Source organism: Vombatus ursinus, unplaced genomic scaffold (genome assembly GCF_900497805.2).
Source record: "Vombatus ursinus unplaced genomic scaffold, bare-nosed wombat genome assembly UNPS02014818.1, whole genome shotgun sequence".
NCBI classification, from domain to species: domain Eukaryota; kingdom Metazoa; phylum Chordata; class Mammalia; order Diprotodontia; family Vombatidae; genus Vombatus; species Vombatus ursinus.
Window position 1 is genome coordinate 50,535,154 of NW_020954596.1, and position 13,957 is coordinate 50,549,110.

General features: G+C 36.7%; 1 protein-coding gene across 3 annotated transcripts in view; it reads left to right on the top strand.

Annotated features, from left to right (window-relative positions):
* The window catches only part of LIMCH1 (LIM and calponin homology domains 1), a 366,761-nt gene that overhangs the window by 241,779 nt on the left and 111,025 nt on the right, over window positions 1–13,957 (top strand). For all 3 annotated transcript variants that reach the window (XM_027836209.1, XM_027836207.1, XM_027836208.1), the window contains exon 4: window positions 11,024–11,130. In XM_027836209.1, the coding sequence (XP_027692010.1) occupies window positions 11,024–11,130 (107 nt within the window). The remainder of the gene's footprint in view (window positions 1–11,023; window positions 11,131–13,957) is intronic.

Sequence of the window (13,957 nt, forward strand, 5' to 3'; positions counted from 1 at the left end):
AAGGCATAATAGAAACTGAGTAGTTCTATCTTCTCTCTGTCCTCTGTTTACTACTCCATCTTCTCCCAGCAAAGACATTTTTTCTTAATTGTTTTTTTTTCCCCTCCGCAATTATAGCTTGCAAAGCCCTTTCTGTATCTTTAGCAGTTTCTTTAAAGCCTCAGCTCATTCTTGGAGCCTCATTCTTAGTCTTCCAGACACTATTTTTATAGGTTCAACTTCATCTTTTGTACTCATCATTGATCACATATTTCCTCCTGTATTTCTCTGCACATTTTTCTTTAATTTGACTTGATCAGAGAGCTGTTTGTAGCCACATTGCCTCTTCCCACCCCCATCCCCAATAATTTCATTTATTTTAATTGTTCACATTTAGATTACATGAGTTGAACTTCAACATTGAGTACAGTTTGAACTGCTTGATTCATTTTGGATGCCAGCTACATGTGAAGTGATGTTAGAGTCCTCATCCAGTAATTTTAATTTTTAAATAGTCTGGTTGTATGCTTGAAAAGTAGCTATAGGAAATGTATTCTGATCTTTTTGTGTTTCTTGAACATGACCTGTACTTTTCATTTGTGTATAAATCAAAGTCAAGAGTCTTTTCCTTCCACCATTTTAATTACATAGAGAATTGCCATAATAAAGTTCCAAAAAGGCTAGAGTCCTGATAAGTTTTGGGGGGCAGGGTTGATATTTTGCCAGGTTTTTTTCTCCCTTGGTTCCGAAGCCATCAAGTGAATTTTTTCTCCAGCTGTAAATTTTTACTACCAAAATTACTTCAAGCAGTGTGTATAAGTCACCCAGTACAAAGGTTGCCTTTGGGTTTTCATTTGTGGTATTTCTGTCCTTGGTGACTGTTTAGTCCTCCAGTATAAAGGTTGTGACCTGCAAATGTGATAGGGGTAATGGTTATTTTGATCTATCAATATAGCTCCTACTTACCACAACAAGTTGGCCTCTCCACAAACCTGTTTCTTTGTCTAATGTCATCCATATGTCTGACCTAAACCATGCAATACTTTGTTCTTAAGGTCACTCCTAACTATTAAACTGTTGTCTTGACTTGCTGCACTTTGAAGACAAGTGTGAATACTTATTCATATTGTGAAGGATGAAAGAAATGGAGATGGGCCAAGCCCCATCTGTCTAGTAAATTGTGGGGAGATGATTGGCCTTCAGTGAATGTTTGGTTCACACTAAGTTGTCATGTCTTAGGAGTTGACATCACCACTGTAATAAAACCAGTTCAAGTCTATTCAGAAAGATTGTCAGTTTGGGATTGGAGTTACAAGAGAAGTCTGATGATTACACCTATCTTCTTTGAATATATTTTGAACTATAAACTGTATTTTAATGGTTCAACTACAGTTTCCACAAGATCATTTTACAAATGGTAAGATTGCTTCAAAGGTCAGATAATAGATTGTTTAACTGAAAATGGTGATTACTTCTAGCTAATTTTACTACAATATAAATTTGTGGGTAAATCTTATTTTCCATTTGATTTCCATTATAAAATACATTGTGCTGGAAATATTTTTTACCAGGTGTGTAATAAAATCAGTCAAGGAGAAAAATCTTTTGAATTTACATTTAAAGGGAAAACTACAAATCTGATTACTATTGATAATTATACTTTAACGTTACTAATAATAATGTTTTTTATTTCAAATATCCCAGAATTTAAGAACTGAAAGTGAAATTTTTAAGATCACCTGGCATAGTACTACCACACAATCAAGAGTTACCCTGATTAGCGTCTGTTTTCCCTAAGGTGGTAACAGTAACAATTAGTTTCATATCACCTTCTTTCTACCCATTTTTTTCTAACAAGTAATTGTTCCACCACTAGCTTTCATGGACTTAAGTGGGAAAAGAAAACAATGTGCAAAGTTAGGGATGAAATACTCAGCTCTTATTTAGCAGCCATAATTTATTGGGTAATCAGATAATATCAGAAAAATGTGAAGTCCTACTTAGAGTGACTAGTTCCATAGCTAACAGTTTGTTTACTGTTCAACTGATTGTTGGTGGTCTTATTTAAAGAAAAAAATAAATTATATTTTCACTTCTAAGCTCTCTCTTTTCCCCTTCCCCTCCTTTGTCCACTGTGAAAACAAGAAAAACAAAACCCATTTCAAATATATACATATAGTCAAGTCAAATAAATTCCCCATTAGTCATGTTAAAAAAATACATTATTCAGTCTGTATTCTGAGTCTATCTGAAAGTGGATTTCATGTTTCATTATAAGGCCTATGGAATTGTGGTTGGTCATTATGTTGATCAGAATTCCTAAGTCTTTCAAAGTTTTTTATCTTTACAATATTGTTGTAATTGTATAAATTGTTCTCCTGATTCTGCCTAGTTCATACAGGTCTTCTCAAGTTTTTCTAAAATGGTCCCCTTCGTCATTAAAACACAATAGTATTCCATCACATTCATATATCATAACTTGTTTAGTCACTTCCTAATTGATAGGTATCTCCTCATTTTCCAATTCTTTGCATTTTGGTGGCCTTATTAAAGGCATTTAACATAGTGAAATGTTTTTAAGCCTAGAAAAAGACATTAGACAGTTTTCTGAGTTTAGTAAGGAAATATCACCCTTCAGTAAGGAAATATCAAGTCCCCCAGCTGATGGCAGTTTCCAGGACAACATGGTAGGAACAAAATAGCAACAGAATTATACTTAGTCAAGTCCTTAAGTTTCAAATGCTAAGTGAATTTCTGTTAAGGGAGTATATTTGTATCAGATTAAGAAAACACTCAATGGAGCCTATGAGTTATGTGGGAAAGTCAAAGTAGATACATATGGACAACAGTTTTGTAAATGGATTCAAATCCAGATCTAAAAATCACTTGAACTTCCTAATCCTTTTCTAAAGATTTTATGTAATCAAATAAAAGATGGGGTTTTTACATTTGAAATGTATCGATTTTTTATACTGCATGTTGGCGTATCTTTCTTTACCTGCCAAGAAGTAAATAATACCTCCCCAAGACCTATTGAAAGGCAGGATCTCTTCTAGGACCATTGAGGATCAAAGGGAAGAGGAGGTGAAAGGTGTATTTAAAAGTGAATATAAGAATCCTAGAAATGGAATCAGTAGCCAGCTGCTCATAAATATGTGTAAGGAAGAAATAATTTTTGATAGAACTATTGTACTAGAAATATAATTTACTATGAATATTCAAAATTACATGCAAAGTGTTATGCTAGACATCTTGTAAGAATATTACAAATCCCAAGACATTGTCCTTGCCCTATAGGAGCTTATAATCTATTTGGAGAGAATATATTTATGTATACAAATAACCATAATTCAAGTAGCTTAAGTATTTGCATTTTCAGTATAGAAGACAGAACTGTGTGTGCTACAAAGTGAACCTGTATTGTAAAGTGGGGATTGGAGGATCCTGTGTATTTTTCCCCAAGAACTGGGGATGACTTTTTATTTTGGGAGCAGGAATATAATCCAAGTTTGTCCACTGGTTGCTGAGAGCAGATCAGAGAAGAGAATGGCAGGGAGAGAGGGAAGGGGAGAGGGAGACGGGTAGGAAGAGAGAGAGAGAGGGAGAAGGAGGGAGAGGGGGAGGAGAGGGGGAGGGGGAGGAGAGGGGGAGGGGGAGGAAAGAGAGCTTTTCTAGCCGAGAGGTAACAACGGGGGCACTGATAGACATGTGTGTACCCCGTTGGTGTGAGAGGAGAGTTCACGGACAGTGATTCTGAACTCCAATGTACTAAGAAGGGGGACAATTTTTAGTTCCAGAATCTACCCATATATACCAATATATATCTATATACCTCTGTGTGTGTGTGTGTGTGTGTGTGTGTGTGTGTGTGTGTGTGAGAGAGAGAGAATAGAATTTCCTCTTTGAGGTACTTCTGATTAAATAGAGAATAAATTTATAGTACTTTCTAATTGCCAAGAGATGGTAAGAACTTTTCCATCACTAATAGGCCAAGGGTTACATCCATCATATATCCTGTAATCTCTCTTAGAATTGTTTTTTTCATCAGATAAATTTAAAACTATGACAGGTCTAAGTTGAAGAACAGACTTTTTAAAAATAATTTTATACTCATTTAAAGCATCATAAACTGTTGCTGGACTTTTATTGGAGTTGGAATACTACTTTTCAGCAAGGAAAATAGTAGTAAACCGGTGTCTCCCTACCTACTCATTCAAAATTTAGACACTATGATGTGTTTTCGTTGGAATTATGAATGTGGAAATATTTCAGTGTGAAGGGCAAGCCAGATGGAATTTACAGGATGCATTTCATGTAATGAAAGTTTTTGCCTTTCCTGGTCACTGCTGGCTTTGCCCAATGCTTAATGTTGGCTGGGTGGCTCTTTCTCCTGGCTTCCCTCCTGGTTGGAACTTGGCAGTTGTCCAGAGTCATTAAATTGAATCAAGGAGCTGGAAGGAGACCTACAGCAATTTCAGCCTTCCAACTCAGATTGTTCAGGCTGGCTGGTAACACAGTGCTTTTGTGCCCACTGTTCACGCAGTGAATAAATACCATGCCATTAGAGACGGTGAGTGCTTGTCCAGGATGGCGACATGTAGGAAAAGTATATGCAGGCCTTTCTCAGGAGTCCAGACAAGCATGGAGTTAGGGAGTCTATTTCTATGGGAGTCTATTGTGATCACTATGAACATCTTGATTAGGATCCTAGATAATTCCTAGATAGCATCTTTTCTCATCTTCTTTTTTCCCTCATTTTGGATAGCAAGCCCTGAAAAAGATTTATTTAGCCTAATCAGAACTACCCTAAATATACCAGAATTTGTGTTTAGTTATGTTCAAATCAACTCAATGAACATTTAAATATTGAACATTTTACAAATGCAAGGTATTTTGCTAGGTGATATATCAGTAAAATCTTTAAAGAGCTCCCCCCCTCAACTTGGATACAAAATATAAAAAATTAAATGTGTGTATCTATGTTCCTTTGAAAATACCATCTTTTAAGTTATATATTTGCTTGCATGGTTGACATTTCATTTTGATGGCTTCAGGGTCTTTGACATAGTATATTAGAGGATAAGAAGAAGGAATCTGGAAACTGGGGAAAGAAGAGGTCTATATGGAGAATGTTCATTTTCTTTCCTTTTTTTTAAAAAATAATTTATTTATTTTTAGTTTTCAGCATTCACTTCCATAAGATTTTGAGTTTTACACTTTCTCCCTTTCCCTTTCCTTCCTCCTCCCTAAGACAGTGTACACAATCTGATACAGGCTCCACTTACACATTCAGCATTTATACTTTTATACTTATACATATTTTTACTCATACATTTATAATATACATGCAGTATTTTTTCACATTAGTCATGATGTAAAGAAGAATTAGAACTAATTGGAGGAACCACAAGAAAGAAGAAACAAAACAAAACAACAAAAGAAAAGGAGAGCAAATAGTATGCTTCCATCTGCATTCAGACTCCATAGTTCTTTCTCTGGATATGGATAGCATTTTCCATCATGAGTCTTTTGGAGTTATCTTAGATCCTTGCACTGCTGAAGTCTGCCTCCTCATCATTTCTTATGTAACAGTAGTATTTCATTACAGAGAATGTTCATTTTCATACTGAGATTTCTCACACATGGTCAATTCTGCTTTTCTTTCGATTTTGAGAGGTTTACTTTTTAAATTAAAATTATTTGAACTTATGAAAATATTATTAAAATGTCAGATGTCCTTTTTTTAAATCTGTAACTTCTTTCATTGAAAGAAAAATTTTCAAGGGAAGTGAAAGACGTGGTTTCATTCTGATATAGGTACCACAGTGAGTTTAAATGGGTTCTTAATATCTACAAAATGTTTGCCTGTTCCTTGGCTAAAATCCTATTCACAGCATCTTAGTGCCATCATATAGTATGACAATATTCTATCAAAGATATTCTATTAGGGGAAGGGAATAAGCATTGATATAGTGAGTACTATGGGCCAGGCACTGTGCTAAGCACTTTACAAATTTTATTTCATCTCCTACTCACAACACTAAGAGGAAGGTTTTGTTAGTATCCTCATTTTATAGTTGGGGAAACTGAGGCAAACAAGCTAAGTGATTTGCCCAAGGTCATATATTAAGTGTCTAAGCTTGGGTTTGAACTCAGGTCTTCCTGACTCTAGACCCACTTTGCCGCCTACTTGCTACATTTCTCTCCTCTCCCCTACAAATTACCTTGTATATGCTTTGTAAATATTTTGCTTTATTTATATGTGTACATTTTGTTTTCCACTGGTAGAATGTAAAGTCTTTGAAGGCAGGAAGTGTTGGATATTTATTTTTGTGTCCCTAGCTCCAAGCACAGTATCTGAAACTTAGTATGTTCTTTAAAAATGCTTGTTGATTGGAGGAAAAACACCTTAAAAGCAAATTGTGTTTCCTCTCATTTCATCCATCTGACCAAATTTTACATTTTACATTTATTGCATATTATATAGCTAGATTATATGTAAACATATGCCCTCTCTCTCTATATATACACACACGTATGCTCATAAGCAACCCTTACATGGGTATCATGTAGTATTTACCAATTTTCAAAGAATTAGAATTCAATAAAATAAATAATAGTAAAACTATAGTGAATGTACTTAAAATTTTTCTTTGATTGTTCAGAAAGCAAGAAATTTCCTGTCATAATAATGAACAGACACCAGTCATCCTTATATATCCAATTAGAAAGTGCCTGTTAATAAAATTTGCTGATGGATGATATATAGGGTGAATCAGCTCTTACTGGCGTAACTCCAGAAGAGTAATGTATTGACTACCACCTTGATTACTTCTTTTAAAAATTTTTATTTCGTGTTTTATTTTCCCCCAGCTGCATTGTACTAAAAACAATTTTTGACATTCCTTTTAAAACTTTGAGTTCCAAATTCTCTCCCTTCCTTCCTTTTCATCCAGTGTCATTGAGAAGGCAAGCAATTTGATATAGGTTATGCATGTGTAGTCATGTAAAATATTTCCATATTAGTCATGTTTTGAAAGAAAACATAGACAAAACAAAACTCAAGAAAAATAAAGGAAGTTTAAAAAAAGTGTACTTCAATTTGTATTCAGACACCATCAGTTCTTTGTCTGGGGATGGATAGCATTTTTTATCATAAGTCCTTCAGAGTTGTCTTGGATCATTGTGCTGCTGAGAATAGATAAGTCATTCACAGCTGATCATTGCACAATATTGTTGTTATTTTGTATACAGTACATTTAACTTTGCATCAGCTCATGTAAGTCTTTGCAGGTTTTTCTGAGCGCATCCTGCTCATCATTTCATATAGCACAATAGCATTCCATTACAATCATATACCACAGTTTGTTCAGCCATTACCGTCAATGGTCATCCTCTCAATTTCCAATTCTTTGCCACCAGAAAAGAACTTCTATAAATATTTGTGTACATATAGGTCCTTTTCCTTTTTTTTTTAATCTCTTTTGGGATGAAAGCTAGTTGTGGTATTGCAAGGTCAATGGATATGCATGGTTTTATAGCCCTTTGGGCATAGTTCCAACTCACTGTATAGAATGATTGAATCAATTCACAACTCCACCAACAGTGCATTAGTGTCTCAATTTTCCCACATCTCTTCCAACATTTGTCCATTTCTGTCCTATTAGCCAATCTAATAAGTATGAGGTAGTACCTCAGAATTGTTTTAATTTGCATTTCTCCAATCAGTAGTGAGTTAGCATTTTTTTTTATATGGCTGTAGATAGCTTTGATTACTTCATCTGAAAACTGTTCATAACTTTTGCTCATTTATCAGTTGGGGAATGTCTCTCATTTTTATAAATTTGACTCAGCTCTCTATATGTTTGAGAAATGAGGCCTTTATCAGAGAAAGTTGCTTTGAAATGTTTTTCACAGTTACTATTGCTAACCGTATTTCCCTCCATCCTATGCCCCACCCCTATTTATTCCATTCTCTCTTTTTGCCTTGTCCCTCCTCAAAAATGTTTTGCTTCTGACTACCCTTCCACAAATTTGCTCTCTCCTCTATCACTTCCCCTCTCCTTCTCTTATGCCCTTTCCCTCCTAATTTCCTATAGGATAAGAGATTTCTATACCCAATTGAGTTGCTATTTTGTGTTATTCCCTCTGAGCCAGGTGTGATGTAAGGCTCACTCACTTCCCCTCTTCCCCTCCACTATAAAAGCCTTTTCTTACTTTTTTTATATGAGATAATTTACCCCATTATATGAGATATGAGATAATTTACCCCATTCTACCTCTCCCTTTCTCCCTCTTAACATTCCTCTCTTACCACTTAATTTTGTTGTTTTTTATATCATTCCTTCACATTCAACTCACACCTGTGCCCTCTGTCTATATATACTCCTAACTACCCTAATACTCTGGTCTTTTCATCAAGAATGCTTAAAAGTCCTTTATCTCATTGAATGTCCATTTTTGCTCCTGAAGGGTTATACTCAGTTTTGCTGGGTAGGTGTTTTCAGAGATATTTCTAGAGACCTGTAAGTTTTCAGTTCTTCCAAGGTGGTATGATCTAACGAGAAGTGTGTTTACTGCTTTCCTGATCTGCAAGCAACAACAAGCACTCTTTTCTGCCCTGAAACTGTGATGAAGGTCCCTGCTCCATTGGCCACAAGCTCTGATGAGCAAGTGCCCTTCCTTGCCCTGGGCCTGCCACTAGGGCTGTGATCTGGATCCAAGTATGGGCAGAGCAACAGTGCTACCCCCAGTGCCAGGAAAGAGATTCCTGTAATTTCCTTCTGACCAGTTTTTCTACCCCCTTGCTGTATGTTGGCTGAGAACTCTGGAAGCAGCTGTGGTTGATTCAGTGACTCCTAAGGCCTGCTCCTGGTTTGTTGGGGTTGGGTTTGGGCCTGTGTGGGACTGTGCTCCATTCTCGCTCAGGTAGGACAGGCCTTTCCTGCTGACATTCTAAGTCGTCTTTGGCTGGAAAATTATTTTGTCCTGTCCTTTTATGGGTTCTGTTGCTGCAGGAATTGTTTTATGGCATTATTTAAAGCTATTCAGAGGGGTTTTGGGGAGAGCTCAGGCGAGTTGCTGCCTTTTCTCTGCTATCTTGGCTTTGCCCACACCCCTCACTGTGATTATTTCTAATGGTTAGGAAGAATTTGGGTAGAGGAAGATTATGTGGTACCATTTGTAGTACAACCGCTGCCTTCATTATGAGGAGGGAAGAAGCAGGAGCCCCAAATGACTGAGCTATTTGTTTTGCTGTTACTGTGAGGGTAATGAGTGAGATGATGGGGCACTATCCTTGGATAATTGGGAAGGGGTGGGAGTATTTTGTGATGGTTGTGGGTAGTGTAAATGTTTTCTAGTGCAGATATGGAAATGAAGACAGGTGGAGAGGAGTGGACACATGAGCTCTACTTAGTTTCTTCGCTAATGGGTCAATGTATTTGTATGTGATTGATATTTTATGAGGAGAAAGGATAATGTTAATATTTGAAATGGCATTCAGTAGAACCAACTAAAGGCATCTATGATTTGGTCAGTGGGATACTTTCTCCACTCAAACATGATTAAACTTTTTAGTTTAATAAATGATCTTGGAGAGTTTTATGGCTATAACATTAATTACCCTGCCACTGATCTGATGATGAGTCTCTCTGAACTCAACAAGGCTTGTCATTAGACAATAGAGGCTCCTGGCCCAATATAGCGCTTGTTTTAATTTTGGAACAGGAAAATAATTTTATATCATAGGTCATTATATATGCCTTTTCCCATTCTCTCTCCTTAGAACTGTGTTGAAAAGGGGGAAAAAATTACCAAGAAGGTTTTAAACTCAATGATCTACAGGGGTGGGAGTAGGAAATGCAGAAAGATTAGAAAAAATTTTCTCAATTAAAAACAGTTGCTTTGATTGATAGAGAAACTGATCAGGTTTAGAAATTGTTTTTGCCTTAGCATTTCATGCTTCTTTGTGTTTTGAAGAAATAATACAAGTGAAACTAATCAGGATTGAATACTCTGATTTAGGTTATTTGTTGGTGAAAATGTTCTCATGGAACTGTGAAAAGGTTCATGATTGCTGAGAATTTTAAGGCAAGAGAGAAAGAAGACATTTTTGAATTTTAAATATTTATAAGCTATTTTGGTAGAAGTGTATCTTTCCATGGGGAAAATTTTGCTTCAAAGTTGAATGAAATATGAAGAGATTAAATCTATCTGAAGTTTATTATAAAAAATGAAATCCACTAGACCAAAGCTAAAACTGTTTGGTTGTTCAAGGGGCAGTGGGTGAAAGAGGGAATTAAGCAGGGAGATCTGCTCAGTGTGACATACTAAAAAATGCTTAAGAGGGACACTTTTAGGTGTAAAAACAAATAGTTTGGGCTTTTTCTCAGAAGCCAGACTTAGGTCTTGCTTAGTTGACCTGTTTATGTTGCTACTGTAGCTCCTAGCATTTTTTTTTCCTTTTTGTTTCTATCTTTCCTCCACTATCCAACTCTCTTGTTTCCTCTCCTGGGCTCTACCTCTGTTCCATTTCTGCTGTTTGCATTCTTCAAATTTCCCAAAGAGTCTAGTTAAGCCAGAGATGTGGGTGAGGTTCTTTTGTGCCTTCACAAGAACTCCCCCAGTCTCCGGGATGCTGCATGAGTCACAATCACCCAAACTACCTACTGTCATAGTGCTTAAATCACAAATACTTGCCCTTGGTGAGCTTATAATCTAGTCTGGGAGAAAAGACATACTCAGAGGAAAAATTTGACCAAGCATATAAGGGTACAGTATGTAACTTGGTATGTGAATATGCCTTAATTTCAATTGTCCAAGGTAAATAAAACATTATGCACTTCGCTTGACTGTGTAGTATTTTGTGTGTGTGTGTGTGTGTGTGTGTGTGTGTGTGTGTGTGTAATATACAAGTTAGCCTAAAGTTGAGCTGAATATAAATGACTAGAGTCTCTTAAGTAATTTAAACTATTAAAGGGAAGGGATTAGTTTGCTGAGATTCTCAGATGAAGAAGAACTGAATTTTTTTGCCTTCTTTCAGGACAATATCATCTTATTCTTAAGAGGCTGCAAAGAGCTCGGGCTTAAAGAATCTCAACTTTTTGACCCAGGTGATCTCCAGGACACTTCAAATAGAGTAGCAGTCAAGTAAGTAATAATGCCCACTCATACATAGAGCAAGTTGTATATCTATTGTGTTTTTGGGCATTGTGGGGGGGAAGGTGAGCATGGTTTAAGAGGATTATTAATGTTGATAGGCATGTAACGATGATAAAAATCGAAGTTTCAGAACAACGTTTACACCGTTCTTTCTTGTGTACTTTTGGATAAAATCTAACACAATTCTTTCAGACACAAGATACTGTTCACAAAGTCCAGATTTTTAGAGAGTAAAAAAGGTTCTAAGGGAAGAAAGTAATGACATTTGTACAAAATCTCTTGTAGGTTAAAATCAATTTCAAGAAACATTTAGGGGCTACAATTTTGATCTTTTGAATAGGCTGTTTGAAGTTCCAAGAGAAGTAAACAAAGCTACACTCAATTGATTAAGCTGTGAAAGCAATTGATTGTGAAGAAATCTCTTTGTTTATATTTGCAACTACTCATTTCCTCTGTCAACTCTTAAGTTCTCTGAAAATGAATCCTTTACTGAGCCTATTGCTAACTACATCAATGCAACATGGCTATTCCAGTAATGCTCTGATTCCTGCATCAGAAAGTTAATAGTTAAATGAAAAGGCTTACTAGTTTCTAATGAAAGAGTTAGCTCATGGTCAGGATAGTAAAAAAAAGAAGTATCTTGTGACATCTTAGTAGTAAATTTAAAAATAAAAGTCCAGTCTGATTCCTGTTGCCTTGTGGAGGTGATCCTATTTTTTCTTTTTTTAAAATAATTAATTCACTTATTTTTAGTTTTAAACACTAACTTCCATAAGATTTTGAGTTTTAAATTTTCTCTCCTCCCCTCCCCCAAAGGCAGTGTGCAATCTGATATGGGCTCTACTTATACATTTATATTAAGCATATTTTCCCATTAATCATGATGTAAAGAACAATTAGAACTAATGGGAGGAACCATGAGAATGAAACAATAAAACAAAACAACAGAAGGAAAAGGAGAGCAAGTACTGTGCTTCCATCTACATTCAGATTCCATAGTTCTTCTGTGGATGTGGATAGCATTTTCCATAGTGAGTCTTTTGGAGTTGTCTTAGATCTTTGCATTGCTGAGAAGAGCCAAATCTATCAAAGTCAGTCATTGAACAATGTGGCTGTTACAGTGCATACCTGAGGTATTCCACTGATCCACCACTCTGTTTCTTAGCCAGTACCAAGTAGTTTTGATGATTGCTGCTTTGTAATACAATTTAAGATCTGGTACAGCTAGGCCACCTTCCCTTGCATTTCTTTTCGTTAGTTCCCTTGATATTCTGGACCTTTTGTTCTTCCAAATGAATTTTACTTTTTAAGGAGTTCTTCTCTTCAGTGAGTTTTTGTGCTTCCTTTTCCATTTGGCCAATTCCACTTTTTAAGGACTTGTTTTCTACAATTAATTTTTGTCCTTTTCCAAACCATTGACTCTTTCTTGTGTACCTCTAATTTCTTTTCCCAATTTTTCTTCTACTTCTCTCATTTGACTTTTAAAATCCTTCTTGAGCTCTTCCAAGAAGACTTTTTGGGCCAAAGACCAGTTCGTATTCCCCTTTGAAGTTTCAGATGTGGGTATATTGACAATCTTGTCCTCTTCTGAATTTGTGCCTTGATCTTCCCTTTCCCCATAATAAGAATCTGTGGTCATTGTCCATTTCTGCTTTTTGTGCATGGTGTTTGCCTATTTCCTGACTTTAAAAAAAGAAAAAAGTTGAGCTCTCCTGCTGGAGCGAACGGGGCACTTCCCCAAGCTTCTTTTCCTGCTCACCGGGGCCTTTCACTTGAATGTTTGGCTCCTGCTCTCCCGGGCCTTGCACAGGGATGTTTTACTGCTGGTTTTGCTTCCTGAAGTTGTGCTTCCCAGAGTTATGTTGAGGTATCTGATGATTTGGCTGCTTGAGAGCACCGTTGCCTGAGGTGGTTTTCTGAGCTGATGTCTCGCAGTTCCTCTGTCTGTATTGAGCCTCTCTGGAGGTCCTGGTGTTGGCACTTGCCTATTGCACCAACCTGGGTCTCAGGATCCCCCTGTTATGCTGAGGTGGGGCTTGCCGATGGCTTGCTGGGACACCTCCCATCCTGTACTGCTTCTCCTCCCCCAGAGCTAGAGGGGCCTTTCTTGTTAATTCCCCAGCTTCCTGAGCTACAAGACTGCAGTGCCCTGTCTTTTTGCTGGCTCAGGGTTTATCCTGGGTCGATATTTTCTGGGCTTTCAGAGTTCCATACGGGAGGGTGAGAGCGACTTACTTCTTACTCCGCCATCTTGGCTCCAGGAAGCCGAACCCCTATTTCCTTAATAGCTATTAAACTGGATTGATTTTATGGGCAGAAGGTAAGAGAATAGGCATCTGAGGAATGGTCTAGTTAAGTCTAGAAAGGCTTATCACCAGAAGGGTGTCTCAACCATGATAAATTTTTTTAGGGGGGAGGCACAATTCCTCTTTTTGTTATTCAGTTATTCAGTTATGTCCAGCTCTTCAAGAAGAGTTGCTGACTGCATTATTTAAAGGGGAGGACCTAAACTTAATAAATCACAGACTCTTCAGGTATTGAAAAATATAGTTTTTTAAATAGCTCGTCTTTGAAAATATCCAAATAAAAATTTTTCCTCTAATGCTCAATCCAGTTAAATTATGTTCTTATTTCATTGGAAACATTGTAGTACAGTGCAAAGAAACCTGGATTTAGAATTTGGTGTTTTGCATCCTAGTCCTAATTCTACCACTGTGTGGGGCTTTGCGCAGGTCACCTTTCGGAACTTAATCTTCTGTAAAGTGAGGGATTGTGTGCACAGAGTTTTAGTACTAGAACAGACTTCATACTGAAT